The sequence below is a fragment of the Prinia subflava genome, chromosome 2 (genome assembly GCF_021018805.1).
Source record: "Prinia subflava isolate CZ2003 ecotype Zambia chromosome 2, Cam_Psub_1.2, whole genome shotgun sequence".
Taxonomy (NCBI): domain Eukaryota; kingdom Metazoa; phylum Chordata; class Aves; order Passeriformes; family Cisticolidae; genus Prinia; species Prinia subflava.
In genome coordinates this window covers 98,137,332-98,161,683 of record NC_086248.1, presented here as the reverse complement: position 1 = coordinate 98,161,683, position 24,352 = coordinate 98,137,332, and the positions used below count along the sequence as shown (strand labels likewise).

Here is a 24,352-nt window from a genome sequence, read left to right as displayed (position 1 = left end):
AGGCTGGTGTGGTGCAACCACCACAGAGGAGCTGAGCTAATCCTCAGCTCTGTCCTGCCTCCTTGTCTCAGCCCTGCCTGAGGCCCCCACCCAAGGGAAGCTTAGCCAAGCCCCAGAGAGGGCAAAATGAGAGCAAAGAGTCAGCTGGTAGCAGAAGGTTGATCCTCACCTTTCAGCAGACACACCAGAGCCAGGGCATGCACAGCAAAGTCCTGCATGGACTATGGGACAGTTATTTATTGGAGATTGGGGCTAATATTTACTTGCAGGTTCTCACACTGGGATGCTCAGCTCAGCCATAACTCAAGGCAAGGATGGGCAGCACCAGGGAAGTTTATTGCTTCTGCTGAAAGGATACATCCATCAGAGCTAAAATGCCTCTGCATGAATCAAAGCTGAATCTCCCTCCCAGGCTGGTCATTTCATCTGCAAGGATTGACAAAACAGAAGGAATTAGCAAGAGCAAGGGCTGTGGCAGGCATCAGGACACCGTTCTGAGGGAAGGAGGACACCAGACTGAAGGCTCACACGGCTGAAAAGCCCCAGATCTGGTTCAGGTTCTCAAATGGCAGCAAGGGCTCTGTGCCAAGCTGAGGGAATCTGCACATCCCAGACATCTCTGCCTTCCCCAAGGGCAGATGCCCTGTTTGGGCTCACTCTGCACACTCCCTGCCCAGGGATGGAAACTCTTCCCTCTTGAAATAAGGATAAGGGGAATGTCAGTGACAGGAAAGACCACTTATGCTGATTTAGCAAGTCCTAGAAGCACTTTGAGCCTTGTGCATTGGCTGAGTTGGCTCCAGCCCTCCAGCTGTGCCCCTCTCATGCTCTGATCCCACAGTGCAGTGAGCCACAATGAGGATTTTTTTAGAGCACCACCAGGACACCATTAAATCCTAGGCCAAATTTAGTCTAGTCTACGGATAGGGAAGCACCAAAAACATTATTTGGGCTGTAAAAGCTTTACCTTGCAGGATCACTTCATTAAGGAGTTGTTGCAGCTGCGAGGCATCAATAGTTGAGCCCTAATGCAAAACGAAACACAAAGAGAGGTCTGTGAGCACAAAGTTTTCTCCTGTCACTTTTGCCCAAAACTCTTTTCTCAGGCACTGTGGCAACCCAGAGCCTCTGTTTAGATATCAAAGGAGCAGCAGCTCTCCCTCTGGAGCACGACAAGGCCCTTCACGCTGCTGCCCACCCCAGGTGTTCCCCTATGCTGCAGGGAGTTGCAGGCACTGCCATCACCGTGGGGTTTGTCCTGCAGGGATGGGGAGCTGTGGATGGGCAGCACAGCAGGGAGCACAGACACTGCTGCCCCCGGAGCTGCCATCAGCCATCCCGGCCGCCTCCCTCCCTTCCTCCCTTCCTCCCTCCCCGGGCACCCCCGGCGGGCAGCGCTGCTCGTTTTCACCTTCACGCATTGATATACCCATTAACTGCCAGAGGTTCATTGTGCAGAGACTTTTGACAGCGATTTTTTTCCTCTTGACTAAGTCAAGGAGTTCTTTATAACAGTTTATTAAACCATTAAAAGCATCTCCTGTGAACACAGAGCTTGGCTCTGAAAGAGCAAGAATCAATTACTCAAAGGCTGACTGGTGTCTGGTTTCCGAGTGCTGAGAAGGCAAACGGAAAATGATGCTGATGAGAAGGGGGGGACTACCCAAGGCTTTCTAATTGCTTTCAGCAAATAAACAAACCAAAAAAAAAAAAAAAAAAGGTACACATGCAAGCCCATCACCAGCACAACTATAAATCTCCAATATTCCACTGATACATAGCAGTAGACAATCTATCCCAGCTGAATGTCCCATTTTTCTGGGGGTTTTGGCAGGTCAATCAATACCATTTTCAGGGTATCCACTTGAGGATGGAGCTACCTTTCAAAAAAAAATTCTAAATGGATTTGTATCAACATCATCGATCAGTTTTTCTTCTTGCAAGTCCACATGTGGGTTTTTATTATATTTTTTTTTCAAAAATATGTTTTAGAGAGGGTACCTGCTTAGCATATCTTAGGAAAAGAGCCTTATAGAAGTTGTCCTGGTTCTGTCTTGGTACATCCTGCATCAAAAACAAAGAGCAGACGTAAATAATTCAGCTACAAAACAACTGGAGGCAAAAGTCTGCCAATCCAAACAGCACTTTGAGGGGCAGGGAATGTACAGCACAGGCTGCAGTTTTCACACCCCCAAAATAAAGTGGACTAGGAGTGAGCAACTGCTGCTGCAATGAAGGAAGAAGCATATTTTCAGATGTTAGCACATCACAGCATATATCAGATGTTAGCTAGCACAACCAGGAAGGAGCAGTTCAGGGCCTAAGGAATATGAGAGAACACATCCAGGGTGGAATTCAGCAAGTCAGTTCATGAGCATAGAGATACAAGGCCTGATCCTTATTGGTGGACCTTGGTTGGGACCACTGCGCATGGCACGTGAAGATTCATGTAAACAAGAAAATAGAGCATGAGTTGACTTTTCCTTTCTCTTGTACTTTCTTAACCCCAAGACAAGCTTGGACTGTACCTGAGCAATTGCAATTCAATGGTTAAGTGATTTTTTTCAACCTTCCAGTGAAGAGATCCACCAGGCACTAAGGGGAATTATCCTTAACACTATAAAGTTTTCAGAAAAAAAAATCTAAGCCGAAGATCCAATGTCTCATCTCTGTGTGAGATACGAAGCCCAAATACCTGAACAGGAGCAGAAACTGTGGGTACCACAATTCATCAAAGTCAAAACATTGGCTAAGGACAACAGCCAGGTAAACTGACAGCTTGTCAGTGGAAAGAGATAAAAAGTCACCATTTACACTATCCCTCTAATGGGGCTTAATTGTGTTCTGGAAAATGAATCACAAGGAAAGGACTCAGTTTTCTGTTCTCCAGAAGCAGCTTCACACCTCTGGCTTCAAAGATCTGTGTCTTTGGAGGTTGTAAATAGCAGCCTCTCAGTGGCAGGGTTTTGCTGGTGAGACCAGCAGCGACTGGACCAGCCCTGGCAATGTGCACAGCTCACAGCAAGAAGCCAAAAACCCATGGCTGCTGGGTTAGAGAGCCAAAAACACGGGTTGAACTAGAGATGTGGCCAGTTTCAAAATGCAGTTTGCCTTATGTCCCTGTCTCTGAAGATATCCTGATGAAAATCAGCAGAAATCTGATTTGAGTTTCATTCCTAGGGACTCCTGTGCTTTACAGGGTACAAGCACTTAAATTACATTGTTCCCATGTCCAACCCCACTCACAGGAATTAAGTTTCCCTCTCTCTCCCTCACAGATATATACCCATTTTACAGACATTGAAAGAATTTAGAAACTTTCAAGTGCTCCCTCCCCTCCTATATTTGGTTTTTCAAAGTGTTAAAGATGGTGAGGTGAAAAGGACACATGGACAGGCTGACAAAGGGACTGGGTAAGACCAGTTTTTTCAAAACTCGGGCTCTGAAAAAAGACATAAGAGAAGAGGAAGGGTTTTGTTGTCACCCCCATCTCTCCAGAGAGGTGTCCTGTCCTCCCAGCAAGGTTGCAGGGTGCCAGAGTCAAACTCTGGGACAGTAGAGGGTGGTAAAGGGAGAGAAGAGCAGATGAAGAGTCAGTAAAGGTGACCAAATGATCACCACCAGTTTTCAGACTCTTACCATTGGCAGCATTGGGCTGGTCGGGGAGTTTGAGTTCCTAGAAAAGAGTTACAAGAATCAAACTGGCAGTGAAGAGGCCTTTCCAGAGCATTGATTTGCAGCCGTGGTGGAAGGCAGGCACCACCAGCAGCACTCACCCAGCCCACAGCCCCACAGGATGCCCAGCACCCACGGCCCAGCCTGGCCCAGCTCAGACAAGGCTGCTGCACCAGTCCTGGCTCTCTGTACAAACAGGAACAGACAGGTCTGAGTCTCCAGCTGCTCCAGGGCCACTGCCTTCCCCAGGCCAGCTCTGCTGGCACCAGCAGCAGAGGAAGGGTAGCTTGTCTCACCCTGAGCATGCCAGGGCTAGCCTCACCACCAGGATACCAGGCTGCCCTGCCTTGAGCCACAGAAATTTTTCACCTCCTTTCTCTGCCCAGCTTAACAGCCAGGAATAAAAACAGCATCCAGGCTATTAAAAGACAACATCTAAATGTCTGCAGACTGCCTGAAACTGGGCCAGGGTCACCATTTCTGAGATACACTTAGCAGCCACATTCAGTACTTGAGTTTTGCTTTCAGTGGATAAATTAGACAAGCCAGGTTCTATTTTTATAACATCTGTGGAGGTAAGTGCTGAAAAGACACACTGGAAGGTCATCTCCACACTTGGTCTAGCTCAGGAAGGTCTGTGAGGGTCAGAGGCTCTCCTGAAAAGCTCACTGCCAAGGCTGAGCTGTCTCACACATGACTCACCCTGCTGAAGGCAGTCCAGCCCACAGCACGGACTCCTTGTGTTTGCTTTCCATAACTCAGGAGTTGCCTCAGTTCGTTCTGGGCTATTTTTGCCAGGGGCCAAAGCCTGGAAGGCAATCTCACCATAAAGATACGGGCCAGTGAGGTAAGAGCTGCAATCACATCCACCCTAAAGCGTGCTGAAGGAAAGGCACTGCACAGGTGACGCTTGCAGGTCATTTGGTGAGGCTGAATGCTGGGACTCAAAGCTTGCTTACCTGGAGTAAACCACACCCAAATATTCATGTGGTTATGTGTGTGCGGTACTAGCTGCCTTTGCACAAACTCAGATTCCATTTTTCCACTAAACTTATCTTCAAGGCTGCTCTCATGCCTACAGGGAGCCCTGCCTGTCTATGAGGTGGCTGAGTGAGAGGATCAAGGCCTTTCATTGCTCTTGGCTTCTCCAGGTCCCACTCCAGCAGAATGGGATGTGATCCATCTGGCATCCAGCCAGCAGAACATAAGAAACTACCAAGCAGCTGTTAAGAATTAGGGAAAACAAACTCCCAGTCCTCCTTTCAGCAAAGAGAAATGTCCCCACAATCAGGGGCAGAGGATGTATCTCACAATTATTGCCCCCTTTTGTGGCTATTTATACCAAAGCTGAGACCCTTGGTGGCTGCAGAAGAGCTCCTGCCCTGCTCTGCAGTGGCCACCCTTGTGCAGCTGGCTGTACACCTGATCCCCCTCAACAGGTGCTTTACACTCCTCTGTGCTTTCCTACCCTCCAAGGATACACTGAAAGCAAATTGCCACATCAGTTATCTTGACATTAAATAGTTAATTCCTGGCACACTGCGAGTCTGGGGCCTTTAAGGAGTGCGAATCATCTTACTCATTGTAGTCTTGATTCTTTATGAAAATTCGTAAGAGAAATTGGAATTCTTGGTCCTCTGTTGCAGCAGGAACGATGGCATAGGTTCCTGGGCTCAAGATAAAATAGCTGGTCACATCTCGAGTCCGGATAAAGATTTGCTTCAGAACTCTGGAGTTCTCCTGAAAGAAAAATACAGCTGTCTATCTTCCTGTGAGGAGCCAAAGTAAATCAGAAAGCACACTCACAGCAGCCTTCCATCCCCACACCTCTCTGAATACACACTGCATCTATCACACCCCAGCCTCCCCCATGGCCTGAAAAGCCTATCCAGGGACAGACTTTTTTCAAGGACATATCAAAGTTGCTCAAATGTGGAGAAACTGAAAGAAGCAGAAGCCAAAAGGAATGTAAGAAGATTTGAAGAGAACTTCAATTAACATCAAGCAGAGTTCACGAAGGAATCCAGGATGAATCCTATTACTAAAAAATTCCCTGAGATCTTCTGTGACTCAAAGAGGTCAGAGAGTTCTCTCAGCATATCACCCAGATGACAATGCTTCAAGAATCCAAATCCAAACCAGCAAGTGTCACAAGAAAACTGAGTACTCTGGTCTTTCATCTGTTATTCAAGTATTTTTTTGCTGAGATGAAACAAATATAATGCAACAGCTATTACTATGATGACATGTAAAGATAGCATAATAAAAAACCCTTCCTTAACATATTCCCCAAAATACATCAGCGTGTATAAATTCCATTTAGAATGGTTATACAGCGTGGCAGAGTTATTTATGAGCCATGCCTTTGGGAGACAATAACATAAAACTGCTATTTTGGAAGGGCAAAAAAAATAGGATGACTACTGTTACAGACGGCTGGGAGGTACACAGACTGCCAAGTATTATGGGTCAGATCTTGAGCAGATAGAAATGGGCAGTGCTGCAAAGAAATAAATGGTGTAATACTTCTTCCCCTCACTTTTGAGCTTTATTCCGCATTCCTTCTGGTAAAAAGCAGAAGCAGATTAATATCTCAATGGAATCAAAACTGGTGTGAGATAAGAATCAGCCTCTGTACATTTCTCAGCTCTATCACACAACATTAAACTTCCCTCACAGCCATGTATTAGTGTTCCAAGTCTATATTTAATCAAAGGCTTCCTAGAGCTATCAGATCCGTCCATTCTGGTTTGCATCCTTGCCTGCACTGCAATCTCCTCTCATCCTGCCAAGGGATAATACTCCCTTTACTTCACAGCAACAATTTGATACATCTCAAAAGGTACCGAACAACGGATGATGCTGCTAATTAACCATGGCACAGAAAGCAGATCAGGGAGGAAGAGTGAAGCCACATGAACCTTGCCATCTGCACTCTCCTTGTGCAAAGAAACCCCTTGTAAACTTTTACCCAAAGATGCTCTGAGTGCCCTCAAGCACTGAGGCTGAACACTGGGAAATAAACTGACAGAATGACACTCACATCCACTCTGGTTTTAGCTCCTGGACTTGGCTTTTGCTGTTGCCAGGACAGGGCACCAGGCTGGCTGTGAGGAGCTGGTAGAGCAGCCCTCATATTAAAATGCTCAGTGTGTGTCTATGAGGGAACGTTTTCTGTATAATCTTCTCTGTGAATGCACCAATATAATTATACTAATAAAAGCTAAGGTGTGACACAGCAGCATAGCTGCTCCCTTGCCCTCACTGCCCAGGTGCTCCACAGCAATCCTGATGCCTCCAGTAATGCTCTGTTCTGGTCCTTCAGCTCCTGTGTAGGAGGTCCCTCATAAGGTCAAAAACCCAAGTGACCTGAGCCCAAGGGGGAGCCTGGGCTGACAGCCCACAGAGGCCATGTCATGCAGGCTTGACAAACTGATTGAGGTTCATCCATCCTTGATCCGTCTCATACCAAGAGAGAGAAAACACACCTAAGCATCAACTGGAGGGGAAGAAAAATTTTAAATATAAAGCAAGAATAGAGAAAATCTGTCTCCTAGTCTGCTTCCTGATTAAATGACCCTTTTTCGAGGGAACCAAGACCTATATCATCACCTCCCAGTGAAAGTCACTTCTGCTAAAAATGGGTAACTAATGGTAACTAAATCAAGGTGGACGTGCATTGTGCAAGAGCACACAGAGACCTCCATGTCTAGTGACTTTTGGGGATGCTGGAAGGAGCAATTCCTCATTTACCAGGAGCACCAGTTTTTCTGAGTGGCCTGATGGAGTCTTGTAGGCTTGATACCTGCACAGCACAGAGGATATCCTCCCACAGGGATAGTGAGCTCCACTTCCTGGAGGGATGCCCTTTTAATGACATCTTTTATTTCTCAGACACACTTTTTTTATGAGCTACAAAGCTATGCTCTTCCTTTATGAGGAGCTGTTAAACTTATGGCATCAATTATTTAAAGACTGGGACTAGGGCAAACCTCTCCAGTAATGAGGAGAATGAGGAGAAGTTAGGGTTATAGCAATGCCTGCTTTCTTTTTAGTCTTTGGGTTTAGAGCAATAGCCTCCCACAGTCATCAGCCAACAACAAACATACTTTGGGAAAGGTTAGCATCCATCCACACTAGCAACTGTGCTTTCAGAAAGCCTGGTAATGCCCTGAGAACAGCTTGAAAAGGCATCTCCCTGGACAGTCACCAAGAAAAAAAACCAGTGAAATTGTAGTGGAAGTCCCAGGTATCTGAGTGGATTTCCTCTACACTGGTGTCATGCAAGGGCTCTCATGTGTTTTGTAAATGTTTCTACGTGGCTTTTCAGATAGAAAACAGGAGTATGGGTAAGACAGGCCCACTTAGGGAAATGAGAGACCATCTGCTTCCCTTCCATACCTGGAGTGCTGCCCGACGGCTGTGGCTAGTGCTGGCTGTCATGCCTTGTGCCCAACCAGCATGGCATGTCACCAGTACTGCTGGTACAGAGGATGTTGCCCTGGCACATCTTCTAACCCAGGGACTCCCTGAGATTCCCAGGGCTATTCTGGGATGCTACGGAACTAAAAGTGCCACCTTGGTTCCTTAAGACATGACTAAAGGAAACGAAGCCAGTTTAACTCTATTTTTACCCTGAGTTTCTACAATAGAAGGCACCCAGAAATTCACACCACATACTGACTTTTTAACAGACCAACAGGCAGTTCAGTCTTTCATTCCCACATACAGGTAAAATAAATCACACAGAGGAACAACAGTGCCTACATGATATCTGATTGTACTTACCGTGGTGATGAAAAAGCCAATCTTCAGGTTCTTTGCATCGTGCACGTGCTCAGCATGTTTTTGCATGAGTGAAATTGCTACATTATAGGTTTTGGGGTCGTGATCTAGCACTTTGAAAAAATACTGAGGTTTTGTTGAAGCTGCACCTGCTGAGAAAGTGCCAATAGGTTAACAGTAGGCACAGAGATGTTCCAGCAGTAGCCTATTGTGTAAGATCTTGCCTGTGTGGGCCCAGAGGAACAGGCAGTCACTGCTCCAAGATCCTTTCAATACAACAGAGCACTGTAGCCTCCATGCTAGCACTAGAAGTTGAGGCATCTGGAGGTAAACTAATTGCACATTTATCATTTTAGAAATCTCTGGCAAAGTCATGGAAGTCGTGTGGATTTCTCAAGCCCCGTACATCTGCTTCACCTACATGGCACACGTTCCCAGCAGCAGAAAAGCAGAGGCTCTTAATCAGGCACCTGACCCAGAGGCTGAGCTGAACTGTAGCTTTGAGATGATAAACACATAGAAAAGGACAAAAGGGTGCAAAGCTATCCTCTCCTTCCCTCCTGTTAATGTTTGTGATGGACAGACAGAATGTCAAGCACCAGAGGGAAACAGCTGCTCATTGGCCAAGGCTTTGGTTAACAGGAAGCATTCCTGATTAAAACAAAAGCAATGAAGTGCCCAAACTGGAGAAAAGGACTGAGATGGCAGCAGAGCAGAATTTAAGCCAATTCCCTGTGTCAGGTGGCCTTGAAAGTTGCAAATTAGAATGATTGTGCTTGGACAGGGACTTTACTAGAGGGCTGTTGGAAAACACAGCTCCAAGGAAAACGGCTCTGCCCTCACACTCTCAGTTCAGCCCCTGCATGTCCCTGCTCAGTCCCAATGACTGTGGTGTGCAGCAGCTCAGGCACTGCTTTGTTATCACACCTTGAGGCCTGGTGATCAGGTTAGGAGCAGGAGCCTGAAATCTGTAAACTAAAAGCTGTTTGCTGCTCCCTCAAGGATCATCATTTGAGAAAAAAAGAAGCCTCTTCACTGATCAGATACTACCATCCTAGATTAAAAACACAAAGCCCAAACACTGATGCAGCTGTAAAAAAAAGTGAGATAAGATAAGATAAAAATGTAAAAATATACTACTACTGATTGGAGCTTACAATACCAGAAGAGTTCTTGCACAGGCAGTAAAACCACTGGTCTTATCAGCCCAAAGATCTTTATACCTTAAAAAACAGAGCTTTGTAGCACATTTTTTTCATTCCATATCCATTTAATTTCAGAGTACTTTTTGCTCTGTAAAATCAACAGCATATTTGCCAGGCCAGACTTTTTGATGAGGTCCCCAGTAACACCTACTGCAACTGGCTCAAAGAAGACACACAAGCTCATTGTGACTTAAAGAGTCCAGGGTTCCTAAATCACAAGTCTCCTGTTTTAACTCAGCAGCCAGCGCTGTTGCTTTGTTTCTGCCTGTTTAGCTGATAAGTGCTGTAATGGGAAAAGGCAGGCATTAACAACTGGCGATCAATACTTCTGCAATTCAGTGCTCAGAGTGAATGTCTCCCTGTAAGCATCAGTGGAGAGGAGGAGATGCCCAGGTGACTGCAGAGAGCATCCATCACCTGAGGAATAGCGGTTCCTCCTTGTGGGGAGGCCCGGGCTCCACAGGTTGGTGTAGCTGCTCAGGAACCACATTGTGAAGTTCTCATCTCCAAAGTCCAGAAAAGTTGGGGTGCTGTTACATATATACAGCCATGAAAACTGCTCCTGGAAGTTCTTACAAGACATCCTGCAGAGAAGGAGGAAAATCTCATCACTCAGTTTAAGACAGAAGAAAATTGCCAACAGGTAAGGAAGGGAGTCCTAGCCCTCTGCTCAGCCCTGGTGAGGCACATCTGGAATGCTGTGTCCAGTTCTGGGCTCCTCAGTACAAGAGAGACACGGAGCTGCTGGAGCAGGCCCGGTGGAGGGCTGTGAAGGTGATCAAGGGACTGGAGCTTCTCCCCTCTGAGGAAAGGCTGAGGGAGCTGGGGCTGCTCTGCCTTGAGAGGGAACCTCATCAACGTCAGTATCTGAAGGGAGGGTGTGAAGAGGATGGACCAGGCTCTTCTGAAGTGGTGCCAGTCAATAGGACAAGAGGCAATGGGCAGAAATTGATATGCAGGAAGTTCCACCTGAGGATGAGGAAGAATTTCTTTACTGCACAACTGACCACACACTGGAACATGTTTCCCAGACAGGTTGTGAAGTGACCCTCACTGGAGTATTCCACAACCATCTTATCACAATCCTGTGCCATGTGTGCTCTGGGATGACCCTGCTGGAGCAGGAGGTTGGAACAGATGACCCATGTGGGACCTTCCAACCTGACCCACTCTGTGATTCTGTGAAGACACCAATTAGGCATCCACATTGACCCCAGGTCATTAAAAAGGTGCTGTTAAGAGCACTGCAGGCACCTGCAGCTCTGCTGGTTGCTACCATTGAGAGCTCAGCTCTCAATGCATTTTGGGCTGCCCTAACTGCCCCTACTGCCCCAAGGTAAACCACAGGGCATGTTCAGGGGTATCATGCTGGAGCCCTGCCATCTCCAGCACAACTCTGCCACTGTCCCTTGCCTTTGTAGCTCCACAGTGTTCTGTCCCATGCTCATGCTTCACTCAAGCCTCAGGTATGCATTTCAGACCCACCTGCTGTTGCCCTGCTTTCCTCAGAGCCCCACAGGGCCTGTGTGCACTTTCTGAATAATCATTTTTTCTAAGGGACAGCCCACACATGGCTAAGCCATATCTGATAGCAATCAGAGGCAGTGAAAAACCACAAGCTCCTGCAGAGCAGTCAAGTGCACAAGCTCAGTGACCTGCTAAGCCAGCTGTCCCCTTCGAGGACCTGTCAGTCCAAGGTTCAAACCACACGCTTTATGAGGAGAGGCAGGTGACCAAATGACCAGGCCTCAGAGGGCTGGATTTTTACTTCTCTCACTTTTCATTTTTTTCATCAGCCTGTCACTTAATCTTGGCCAACTTCATTTTTTCAGGTCTTGTTTCCTCTGAAGCCATAGAGGCAGGACAATCTCCAATTTTCTGTTTGCACATAGCTAACACAGGGTGCCTTGAGCTACCACCAAGAACAGAGAACTGCCAAAATTACTTTTTTCATAATGAAGGCAAATAAAAAACCCAGTAGACAAAGGATCAATAGGAAAATACCAGAATTCTCCATCATCCTTATTTCTGAGGAGAGCTTCTCTATATTCAGGATCAACACGGTCCCATTGAGGAGAGCTGCAAAAAAGAACAAATCAACAAGATGTGAGGCACAATTTTTCATCTTTGGCCTATTCCTCCAACCAGCCTGTCGGTGATGAGGGATCAGGAGGGGTGAACAAACTGTGCATTGGAAACAGGACTGTGTGATATCTTCATAGCCAAGGCCAGCAAATATAACTCTGTGCCCTTGCTGTGCCTGAGCTGCCCACCCTGGGGTGGGGAATCCTCCCCGCTGTCCTGGCCACCTGTCCCCGTGCTGGAGAGGTCAGTGAGGCACCAAGCCACAGCACTCTGAAGCACTGGAGATTACTCTGACACGTACAGAGCAAATTACCCAGTCAAATGTGTTGTTTCCATGCAGCATGTTTATAATTAAGTGATAACTGTACTTTCTGCAGAGTTTAAGATAAATAAACAGCACATGAATCAATAATTTATTGATCTGTGCAGCTTACCTGTGAACGGGCTACTGACATTTCAATTACACTTAGGATTGTAGTTCACCCTTCCAAAAGGATGGGAGGAAGCTGCCTGAGCAGAGAGCTGTTATCCTGGCCTTAGACACCTCTACACAACCCACCAACCCTTCCAGATGCAACACTCCAGGCCTGACTTTTCTCAGCAGAGTGCTCGTGTGTGGTCCTGGCAACAGGGAGGGGTGGGACACTACTAAATAACCTAAGAGTGGCCCCAGAACATCTCTCTAATCATGGAAACACTGAGGCAATTCCAAAAGGAAAACAAAGACCTATTTAGTTGCAAAACACTGTTGCAGTCTATATCATTCCCACACAGGCAGAAAACTGGTCCTTGCATCCCCAAAGCTGCGTGAAGGATCCAAAATATTAGTTCAAGCCATTCCCTGGCACTTTGCCTTTGGAATAACCAAGGACCATTTTTGTCTCTCTGTGTTCAATGGTGCCCTGCTCCAAGGACTTGTCTAATCATCCTCTTCCCAGAGTCAGACTCATGGGAGCAGAAGAGAGAGAAGGAAGGTGGTTGTGTGACTGCTGCAGGAGAATTCAACAGAAGCAGCCAGCCAGCACCTAAGGACATGGTCAGAGGTTACTCCAGGAAATAAGAACTCCTTCATCCGTGACTTATGTAGAAATATGCACTGGGTAAAAATGCATACACACTGACATGAAGGAACACCTGAGCCTAGCTAGGCTGCATCAGTTTTCCCTGGAACGGATTTCTGTGAGCAGTTGCTACGCAGATGGAAAAAATGCTTATAAATAACTGATTTGGAAACATCTGTTTTGTTAAAGTGGGTGTGGGGCAGAGGTTCTTATAAAAGATTGATTCCCTATGACATTAAAACTTTAAGACCCTACTCATCACTCCAGGGCCCCTTCCATTCCCCATGGCCCCATGGATTCCAGATCCTGATTATATGTTTCCAGCCATTCTTGTAGGGGATCTGTAAAGAGGAAAGAAAACCAAACTCAGCCACAACTTTACACAATCGTGATATTCAGTGAAGAGAAGGGTAATAAAATGAAACTTCCTCTACACCTTAGGGACCAGATTTAAACTCTGACCTCATTTTCCCAGCAGCAAAAAATCAGAGCCTTCTGCTACATTGCAAAGGAATAATGTGTGAGAGAAAACTGCACCCATTTTGCTTTCCTGAGGATAGTGAATAGCTGACACAGAGAGAAGCAGCAGCATTCCTGTCACACTGCATGAATTCAACAGCCTTGGGAAATTCCAGTGCCTAATTCTGCACATCTGATGCCGTGAGTCAGCAAAGGCAGAGACTTTGAGGAACGAGGTCACCAGACTGCCTGGAGTGAAAGGCAACAGTCAGCACAGAGAGCTGATGATAAACAGAATCGGTGGGTCTGTATCTACAGTTCTGTGGTTTGCAACAGCTGGGGTTTCTGGTGCTTTCCTCCTTTTGCTGCCACTGATTTAAGTCAGGAGCAATTAACTTTTGCCAGTGAAGCCAAAAGGGTGGATGTGGACCAACCAGTGGAAGCAAACCTTTGTTTTCTGGCTCTCCTTATGCACACAGGCAGTGTTGGAAACAATGCCACGGCATCTCTTCCTAGGCAAAGACCCAGCCTCTGATCATTTCCCCTCAGTACAGTGCCTTGGATATCCTGGCATTTCTTTAGGTGGGCAAAGACTCTTCTCTGCACACACCAGGAGCAGCAGGAGACTGGAATAGCCTGCTTCTCCTCCAACAGAATTGGGGACCCCTCTGCCCCTGCCCTGCAAAGAGACAGCTGGGGCCTTCTCTGGAGCTTGGCAAGCCTCATCTTTCCACTTTGTAGCCCCTTGGCTACAAGCAAGTGTAGTCCAAGAAGCAGCACAGTCACTGGCTGTGATGACAGCATGGCATGAGGGGACATGAACCAAAGCCAAGCTCATGGAGAAAACCAACAGAGAGAGAGTGATAAGGGAGAAAATAGCTTAGGGAGAGCAACATCCCTTTTCCAAAGTGTTTTAGGTTCCAAGATTCAAATGTTCTGTAGCTATCTTGCTTGACAGCACAGCTATTGTTTGGTTTCCTTCTTCACTGTTAACTCTCCCTGTGTGCACTACAGCTTACTGGGCTAAGCCATGTTCTGACTTCTGGCTGTAAAAAATCCTTAATTTCTTTTGATCCATGTGATAAATTGGTTCTCAGATCATCAATATTAATATTCAGCCAGGAGCAGTTCTGCATGAGTACAACAACTTTAAAAGATGGAGAAATGCTGTTCTTGGACCAGCGATTTACTTTTCACACAGTGATTTTTGGCAGCTTGTGATTGAGCTGAACAAATGTAGATTTGCATCATATGACAAATCCCACAATTTCAGCCAGTGCTTCTAGCTGAATTTGAAACACAAAAGCACATTTTTAAGAGTCAGCATGGAACAAAAATCTCCAGAAATATTGTATTTGCTGCTGAAGTGCCCCAAAACAAAAGTAAAATTACGTTGTATTTTCCATTAGAAAACAACATGGATTCGGATATCCTCCCTCTTTTTGTTGTGCCAGAGTCCTTCCATCTCTTGGAATTTGAACTATGTGCTTTCAACAATTCCCCCTAAGTGTGAAGCTAATTCAAATCACTCTGACTGGAGCAGCAGTGCAACTGCCCTGTAGCGGATCGTCAGTACAAGATCTCCAGGCAGGAACAAGTCCCTGATCTTACCTTCACAGCTCCTGTGACGGTGTAGGCATGACCCTGTACAATCCCATTCCTCAGCTCTATGTTTCTCCTTGACTGCAGAAGGGAGAAAACACAGCTTTTAGCTTCTGCCACACTGTAAAGACACAGCCACCAGCTCCCAGAACTGTCATTTGCCACGACACTAAACAAAACCTCGGGTCTGACCACACCACTATCTCAGACACTGAGATACTCCACAGGAATGTGACTGTTGTTCCCACTGCAACCATAAGCAAGCCAGGAAATTTTACAAAGCTACAGATCTACACTTTGCAAGTTCTTCCATGGTCCAGAGCTGCTGCAACTGCAGAATGACCTGGATTGGGTGACCTGCAGTCAGACTGGGGGACTGCAGAATTTGCCTGCCACTCACAGCCAGGTCAGCCACCTGAGCTGAGGGAATAGTCCTTGGCTTGTTTGCAGCAGCCAGGATTCCTGTCCTGAGGAAGCAGGCACCACAGGAGCAGTGTCACACACTTGGCAGTCACATGTCACATGCTGCAAGGGAAGCCTTGGAGACATTTTATCAAAGGTACTTGCTGAGTATCACAAAGCCTTTTGCAACCTCCCAGCATTAGGACCAGTAAGCCTGCAAGCCACAATGAGACAATTGCATCCTCTTACAGAAGAAAGGTGTGTTTGGCATTGCCGGAGTTGATCACAAAGTTATGAGGCTGAAATCAGGCCTGCTGCAATTGGACTCCACTCTATTGCAGTGGAATTAGCCAGGAGAGAAGCTGCAGCCCCCTCTCCAACAGACCAATCCATCTACGTCTGCCCAGATTCCTTTACAGTCCTTATCAAATAATCTTATCTACTTTCTGCTGCCACGATCCCTTCAGGCATCCATAAACTGTAACTATTTTACAGAGTGATTATGGACTTTCCTTTCCCCTCCAAAGAGCAAGCTTTGTGCAAACACAGTAAACCAAGAGAGGCACCTGACGGGCCCTGTGACTCACCTGGCCTGAGGTGCTGCACCCCATGAGGCACCGAGATTTGTCAGCTGCTTTCAGGATCTCCTCCAGATCAGGAGGTGGATCCTTCAATGAAAACTGCACTTGGACCCCACCTGTGAAGTCTACTAAAGCATCTGAGAGGTAGCCTCCGTTCAAGTTCTGGTAAGAGCCCTGCAGCCTACGGAAAAATTTTAAAATATTTTAAAAAAAAGAAAAAAAAAGAAAAAAGAGAGAGAGAAGTTAATTAGTCCTTACACTGTGTTTTCATAAACAATGCACAGTGCTTGCTTTAAAAATGAACGTGTGCATTGAGGTGGTGAGCACAGGGGAGCCCAGGGTGTGCAGACATTGTGGCCAGGTAATGAAAGGAAACGTGATCGAAATACTTGGCCAGGTACAACACATGCCTTGGGGAAGGAACGAGACAAAGGGGGAGCTTTTTCTATGTATTCATCCCCATCTGAGGCAGCTGTCCAGAGCCATTTACAGACAGTGGAAAATAGAAAGTGCATCTCATGCCAACACAGGCATTTTGGGGAGATGAGCCGCATCTCATCTTGAAGCATCCGGTTTCTTTTTTCTGAACAGGAAGGGAGCCAAGGGTGACTAGATCAAATGGATGTTTCCGGTCAAATGGAGCTGAACTGTTAGTTTCTACATTGTACTTATACAGGACTCTTCCCAAAAATGGCCAGTATTCCTTTTGCAAACGAGAAAAAGGAAAAGAGAGGTGAAGGTATTTACCCACGCTTCCAGGGCAAGGCAGAAATGAGTTCTCAGCACTGTTCCCAGTTCACTCTGCTAGAGCGCAATAATAGGATAATAATTTAATATTGCCAACACAGTCCTTGTTGTTTTTATCGTGTGGTTTTTATTGAGACAGCAAATAAGCTGGAACATGCCGTACTTAGAGCAGGTAGAGCATGCTGTTAAACCCACCATACACACTGTATTTAATGAATGTAATCAAATGAAGTCTGCAGCTAATTGTATTTTGAAGAGTTGTCCTTGTCCTACACTGATGAAAAGAATTTGTCTTGGGCACCAGGGAATAACTTCTCAAATGGGAATCTCATAAACAGCATTGCTTGCAACTTTAATTTAATAGAGGTTTGGTATGCATTGTAATTAAAATCTTATGCAGCAAATTGATACTGAATCCTGAGTCAACTTTTCTGAGATCTCTCAGGGCAAAATGCATCCTCTTCCTGAGTCGCTCTCATGCTGCTTTAACATCTGCTTATTCCTGACCAAATCTGCCAAAATTATTATCTCTTTTCTTGATTTCCTGTCCACTGCGTTGCAAATGTTGCACCAGCTTCAGGTACCAAGTTCCAGCCCTTCATACCACCCCTAACACAGGACTTTTTCTTCAGCATTTTTAATAATGGAAAACGGGCAAATGCTAAGGGACAGCAATGTGATCCCTTTCCTCTCCAGAGGATTTTTAAAAATGTTCCCTCTTTATTAGGCATTATTTACCCTGCATACTCTGGGGACCTCAGCTAAGAATCAGAGCTGTCTGTGAAGTGAGAGCTGAGCAGAGAGTCCTAGGAGCACGTGTGCTGTGCCTGGCTATGTTCCTCAGTCATGCTTCCTCTCATTGCCTGCTCCAAATATCCACATGATCTCTGATTAGTGACTGTAAACAAAGGTAATCTGTGCTTAGACTCTGCAGTTTTAAACAGAGGACAACACAGAAAGAAAAACAGAGACAAACAAGTTTGCCTGAAATAAGGAGGACATTCCAGGCCCTTTTGTGTTGCCAACCATTGCCCTGCTCATTTTGCTTCTCAGGCATTAACATCCCAGAGTCAAACTGGGTAGATTTAGGGCTGGCTACCTTTAGGGCTGGGCAGAGTTAGGTCTAACCCAAGGCCAACATCCCCAGTTTCTGTTGGCTCTGTGTTTGCTGCAGCCACGGTTCCTTGCATAAGCACAGTACCACAGAGCAGCTGTCAGCCTGAACCTCTTCCTGTGTGCTTTGCACAAGGCAGAGGGTGAAACCACCCACAGAAAGCATTCAGCACTGGGTGGAAGAACAGACCAGGTATATTTACTTGGCATATGCTTTTTCCAGCAAGGATGGCCAGAACTCATTTGAAGTTCGGGGTTGTACAGACAGGTATCTTCCATTTAGGAATGGCAGCCGGTCATCTATCACTACATCCACCCATTCTCCATATTGCCAGAACTGGAAATAAATAGAATAAAAATATATTTTAAAAAGAGAGAGAGAAAATAAAATAATGAGTCTCTTTTAAGCACTAATGTCCATGCCAAGAAAAAGCCTCCTGAACTAACACAGGAATTAATCTAAAGCATGGATATGTGGAAGTTCACTCCTGAAGAGCCTCAGGCCAATGGTCCCCATTGCTAAACAAGTTACCAATTGGCTGGATTTCCCAGTGGCAGGGAAAGCCCTTGGGGAGTACAGCTAGTCCTGCAATCAGTAAGAGGAAAGGTTCAACATGGGGAATATGTGAATATTCCTGGGCAGTAGAAAGATTTCAAGAAGACAAAGAACAATCACACAGGTGGGTTCCATGAGCCTCACTCCGCAGCAATGCTTGGATTTTCCCGCACAGCTCTTGGCCAGAGAGCCTCTGTCAAGATCCAGCCTCTAAATTTTCTTTCCTCTGTGCTTCAATTAAGACTCTGACACGCTGTCATGGACAGAGACAGTGTAGTGACTAAAGACTGTTTTGAGGTGTTATCAGTCTCCTTGATGGATGAGAAGGACACAGGCAGTCTCTCCAGCATGTGGACAGAGCAGGTGTTTCTCCAGCTGATCCAACTGGTGAAACTTTTCAAGGGAAAAGACAGGACTAGAGATCTGCGGGGATGAACTAAAGGAGCCATTTCCAGAGTCATTAGCAGATTAATGTAGCTTAGCATGATTCGAAATCATAAGAGGCCAAGCTCTTATTTGCAGTAATGCTAAGGACTCTAGTGGAAGTATGCCAGCAATAGATTTAGTCTAGCATGATTTTATTTCAACAGCTTCGGTCAATGAAAAACCCCAAAATGAGCTGTTCTGCTAGAAAAACACAAGACCAGCAGCAAAGCAGCTTACAGACTGCTCAGCTGAAAGCAGGTCTGATCCTACTTCTGAGGCAGGTTCTGCCTCACCCAGGCCCCTCTCTTCCTACATTAGTGGTGGCAGGAGGTGGCAGGGTTGGAACCTCTAACTTGAGCTCCAGGAGAGATCTGAGGCTTCTGCTTGATTTTGGCAGGAGGGGGCTTGAGGAAAAGCCTTCCACTGACTGTCCTCTGCCCGAAGGAGAGACAGGCAAAAGCTCTGTCCAAAAGGAGCTGTCCTTTCAGTCACCCAAGGAGCCCTTCTGTCACCAGCCAACACCTAGGAGCAGGTCTGTATGGAGAAAAGGTGTGACATCTAGCCACACCTCCCCGCAGTGCTTCATCTGCAAACACAACAGGCAAATGAGGAAAACATACGGAACTTGCTGTGGGGATTACTGCAGTCCAAACCCACTGAGTGATGTTTCTCCAAAAGTCAAGTTCCTTGGCCATATTTGGTAGGGAGCTGAAGCTTGGAGGCCATCTGAATGCAGCACTGTGTTTTTCTTCAGCTGGATAAAGACAGTTGCTTTGTCCTGACTGTCACAGATTATTTTAGTTAGCTCTGGAAGAACAAGAGTGGTACAGGAGAAGCCAGTCTCCTGCTTTTAGAGAGGCTCACTTTTTGGCTTGAGTCTGGCTTAATGAAATTTCTTTCTATCCCTTTATGGAATTTAAGTACTGGACCAGTGAATTTAGTAGTAAATAAAACCAAGGATTGCTATTTAGGCAGGATGCAAAGAGGGAAATTCTTCACTTCCACATTTATGATGAGACTTTTAAATCAGGACTTTATTTTCCTGGGTTTAAGAGAAGGAAAAAGAAATGGACAGTCCTAAGATGACAATAACACATCTAGGGTCCTGATGGTCAAAGGGAGAATGCTGTGGGGTTATTTTGCCTCTTTTTTCCCTTCCCGGACAGGGATCTTAGAAAAATCCAGTTCTGGAATCAAGTAAGGTGAAAAATTGCATGTCTATCAATTATCAACTAACACCAACCTTTTGTATGGTGTTAAAAAGCACTTTTTGGATGTTTCCTGAAACTGAGCTCTTGACCATTTATGGTCTTTAAAGATTTCATCCATTTCTTCCTGAAAGCAGGGACATTAACACCCAGGGCAGATCCCTCTAGTCGTGAGTTGATGTGCTGTGCAATAACCCCCCGTACTCTCCTGGAGAATATTTCTGGTTTTTCCCAAGCTGAAGTGCTGCTCCTCACTGTCACAAGGAGTGACACACTCTGCCTCATAGGCACCACAGTTTCTGTGGCAGAGAAAAGGATTCCTATACAGAGTTGGGACGAACTTAATTCCTGGGGAAATAACATCACTGTAATTATTCCCTAGATAAAAACATTGCCCATTTTAACTACAGCTGATGAAGTGCTTAACACCCTTGACTCTTGCAGCTGAACAGCTCGTGCTGTACAGGAACACTGGAGCAGCCCTTTTATTCCTGAGAGGCAACATGCTCCAGTTCCAAAATGGTGGAAAAAAAGTTATAAGCTAAAATTTTTGTATTGGCGTATGCTATGCCTTGTTTGCGATTCTTCACTGAACTGAGGACTGGTGGCTTAGCCTGTGGATGGCAGTAAAATATCTTTGATGGAATAATTGAAAAGCATTGCAGAGAAGCATTTCCATTCAGAGGAGCTTTCTCGGGGGTTTATTGCTCAAGGAAAGCCAGAAACAGTTGCATTGATTTGCAGATGAGATGACAGGGAAAACATTTTCAAATACTGTAAGGTATTTATACTGCTTAAGATTTGAGGATTGCACCTAACTAATCTTTTCAAAGCTCCCATGAAAGACAATCTAGCTTGCATCCTTTTAATGTGTTTTAAGCAGACTGGTGTCCCTTCAGCTGGTTTATCTCATACACTGTGACAGTGTATACTGGAAATGGGCCAAGATAGAAACATCTGGTATTCTAAGGAGCAAATAACAGGGCAAAATTTAGACTGTCCACGAGATAATCCTCCTGGTGCTGCTCCACAAGAGCCAAGGAGGTCAAAGAAGTCTCATTGCCAGAGCTCTTTGGTGCTGAACTGCATAAAACAAAAGAGATTTGTGAAATAAGGGGGATGAGGAATGGCTGAGTTTATCCTGATTTTCTCTACATCCAGTTTAGCTTCTGGAGTTTAACGGTGCTACAAACTCTTTTAATCCCACCAGATATTTGTTTGACTCAGATACAAGCAAGTAGAGCCTGCCAGTTGCTACCCGAGTCACCCTCTTGGGAGATTCAGACAATTTTAGGAGTTGGTAGAAAGTGAGATTTACTAAAATGCCTTGTTCCTCTCTCTGAAACAAATCTCTTTTCAAAATATCAAAACACTGTTCCTCTGATCTGTCTCCAAGGATTTGTAATTTCCAGCCATTTCAACAAGCTAAAAGGGCAAGGTGAAGTGGGGAAACAGAAAATGAGCCCAAATAGATAGTGCAGGTGAGATGACAGCCATAACAGACTGCCCAAATCAAAGCAGCCACCAGAATGCCACCTAAAACATATATGTACACAAATCTCTCTGAACAGCTGGTACTGCTGCCTGTACAGCCATAACTTTCAGAAAAGGGCATCAAATTCCCTGAAGTGCAATTGCACCACCTGGAGCACAAGGAATCATTAAAAAATTCAGGATTTTCTGCAAAGCTCCAAGCTGGGAGTCAGCACTGAAGAACCAAAGCATTAAAGGATGTTGAGATGTGGGGCTGCAGTTTGGACCCCTCTGCAATCCAACCAGCCAAACTCAAGAGGTACCAAGACCACAGGGGATACATACCCGGAAATGAAAAATCCCAGCATAATCATCCTGGAATCCTTGGTCCTTTGGTAAAACATTTTCCAAAAATTGTTTTCGCAGTGTCAGGGAGCCCAGGGCAGCCAGCATCCAGCAGTCACCTCAGGGGAGGGAAGAATCCAGTGCATTCAGTCATTTACTTGCTGTTCTGGATCACAGCTGACTCTTTAGAAAGAGAGCAGCAATGGGCTGCAGCATCTAGGAACCACTTTGCTAAAAGCAACCAACATTCTTCTGTCTCCTTTCCCCCCTCCAAAACGCTGAAGCACTGCCCAGGATTCACCAGCAATGCCCACTGGGAGTCCTGCTGTCACCCAGCCATCCCTTTCTACTTTCAGCCTGCTCCTATCTTTTGCAGTCGCGTTGAGACTTGCAGCCCAGAACACTCCTCAGGAAACCCTCAGACTTCTCATTGGGGTGGGAAATGGAAAGGCATTTCTTTCTACATGGGAGCAGAGCTGCTCCCAGAGACAAACATGGCCAAGGAGTACAAGATGGAACTGACACAGGGTGCAGATACATACTCTGATACTGGGTAAGTATCAGAAGAGTTGGACAGAAATATCCTCAGGAAGGAAAACACTGACAGTCAAATGAAGACATTAGGATGGAAATAAAATTCACTCCTACCCCTGCTGGAGCCATGCCTACTTACCCACTTACACTTAACTGTGTTTGACCCTCTTCTTGAAGCATCTGCCTCATCTCAGCTGGATCTCCATTTCTAAGCTTGGCCTCACACAGACAGAAGGCAGACGCCAGACAAAAGTAACAAAGATTTGAGCTGATGCATTTAGGAATCCTGTTAAATATCTGCAATAAGTTGTGTGTGGACTTGTGCCAGTGTAGATTGAGCTGCACTGATTGTTTACTGCAGCTACCATGGACCACATCTTCCCACTGAGCACTTGGAACATGGCAAAGCACTGACAGGTTATTGCTTTGTGCAAATCTCTTCCAAATCAAGAGTATCACCTTACCTATTTCTCCTTGCATGATATCGAATCTGCTAGCTCCATCCATGATCAAATGAGGATTTCTCTGAAGTTCCTGTAGAAAAGAAAATGCAAGGAACAGTGTGAGTCTTTGCCAGCAGTGTGTTCCTGCCCCTTGAAGACCTTGCCTGCCTTTTCCACATCTGAAAACTGCTTTTCTTGATGTTTTGTTGATGTTTTGCTGCCTGCCACCAACAAAACCAGAGGAGATGCTCAGTTATCTCTTCTTTAATCTGCTCAGATATTCCTAGGGATGGGGACCTGGGGGTGGGTGCTCCCTGAGTTTTCATTTGGGCTTCTCTAATGCCACTGACACCTTTCAGAAAGAGCTCTGAGCTTGGCAGTGAAATCATGCAGTTTCCCAGGGCACAGCAGGGCAGAGACACACAGATCTCCAAGCCAAGTGAAACAGGGTCTATACTTCAGCTCAGCAGTGGGTCTGGGAGCATTTTACACTTCGAGCCTTTTGTGTTTCCTTTCAGGTCTAATACAGATCAGCCTGGGCTGCCTTTCTTCACTCTGGTGAGGAAGATATAGAAAGAGAGCTTAATCTCTGTCTGCAAAATCCCATAGGCCTGGCTGACATTTTTGATTCAGGGACAATTTTCCTTGAGAGTCTTGCTTGGGCAGTGAAGGGGGAAGCACTTCAGAGCTTGGCTTTGCACACAGAAACGTGAACCATTCTCCCAGCAGTGTCTGCTATTGGCCTGGGATATCTGAGTGCTCAGGAAGGAACGGCCTCAGTATCCCCCATGAGTAACCCTTGGCACTCTCCATCGCTGTAAGGCTCTGTTCTGAAAGAGCAATCAGCCTGAAATAGGCAAGTCATCACACATGTAAGAAAACAAAGAGATGAAAGGAAGAAAAAAAAAAAGTCCTAGTAAGAAAAATAATACAGCAGCCCTTCCCTGAACAGGCCCTGGCATTCCTTCTCCCCAGCTGATCTGACATACTGCACAAAAATGAGACCAGCTCACAGTGTGACTCATGACTCGCACGGTTGTGTGAGCTCAGCATTAGCAAATGCTGTCAGCTTTCTGAAATGGCTGCACAGTGATCAAACCCCTCTAAAAAGTTTCCCTGTCAGGAAAAGATGGAATGCAACGTCACTGCTCCAGGCTGGTGGGCAGATCATGCTCCCATAGCACTGCTGACGTGGGGGAAAGCAGCCTCGGCAGGCAAATTCCTTGAGAGATGCTTTCCTACAGCCATCCCCACCTATCTCAGGACTCTGGGGATTTGCAGCAAGAGATTTACCCATGGCCTGGGAGCAGGCCTAAGATGTGTGGCCACCAGCAGCAGTGGTTGCTCACTGAATAAGGAAGAAGCAGCACTGAGCCCTTCTCTCTTCTGCTCTACATCCATCCCAGCTTTATCTTCTCCCTACCTCCATTTCCCAGAGCAGTTTGTGCCCTTCACCTGGGTAAACTCAAAACTTTCCACAAGCAGGAGAGATTAAGCTGCATGGCAAGACTTTGAACTTGCCCATGCTTTTGTGTGTGTCTGACTTACCAGTAGTCATCCCAGAAAACCAACAACAAAGAAATGGGTATTTTTGTTTCATTTCTGAGGGCTTTGAATCTGAGTTGCCAGAAGCAGGGTGGCTGGGCTAGAGT

At 45.9% G+C, this 24,352-nt stretch overlaps 1 protein-coding gene across 3 annotated transcripts in view; it reads right to left on the bottom strand.

Moving 5' to 3' along the window:
* The window catches only part of LOC134547355 (calpain-13-like), a 48,363-nt gene that overhangs the window by 10,984 nt on the left and 13,027 nt on the right, over positions 1–24,352 (bottom strand). The window contains exons 3-16 of one of the 3 annotated variants that reach the window (XM_063391161.1): positions 22,722–22,791; positions 21,724–21,842; positions 17,919–18,052; positions 15,862–16,036; positions 14,882–14,953; positions 13,067–13,152; positions 11,670–11,744; positions 10,083–10,249; positions 8,464–8,612; positions 5,255–5,415; positions 3,640–3,676; positions 2,002–2,064; positions 968–1,025; positions 359–426 (exon numbers count right to left, since the gene is read on the bottom strand). In XM_063391161.1, the coding sequence (XP_063247231.1) occupies positions 359–426; positions 968–1,025; positions 2,002–2,064; positions 3,640–3,676; positions 5,255–5,415; positions 8,464–8,612; positions 10,083–10,249; positions 11,670–11,744; positions 13,067–13,152; positions 14,882–14,953; positions 15,862–16,036; positions 17,919–18,052; positions 21,724–21,842; positions 22,722–22,791 (1,434 nt within the window). Of the gene's footprint in view, positions 1–358; positions 427–967; positions 1,026–2,001; positions 2,065–3,639; positions 3,677–5,254; positions 5,416–8,463; positions 8,613–10,082; positions 10,250–11,669; positions 11,745–13,066; positions 13,153–14,881; positions 14,954–15,861; positions 16,037–17,918; positions 18,053–21,723; positions 21,907–22,721; positions 22,792–24,352 lie in introns of all 3 variants that reach the window. The other 2 variants (XM_063391162.1, XM_063391163.1) reach the window with 2 other exon arrangements.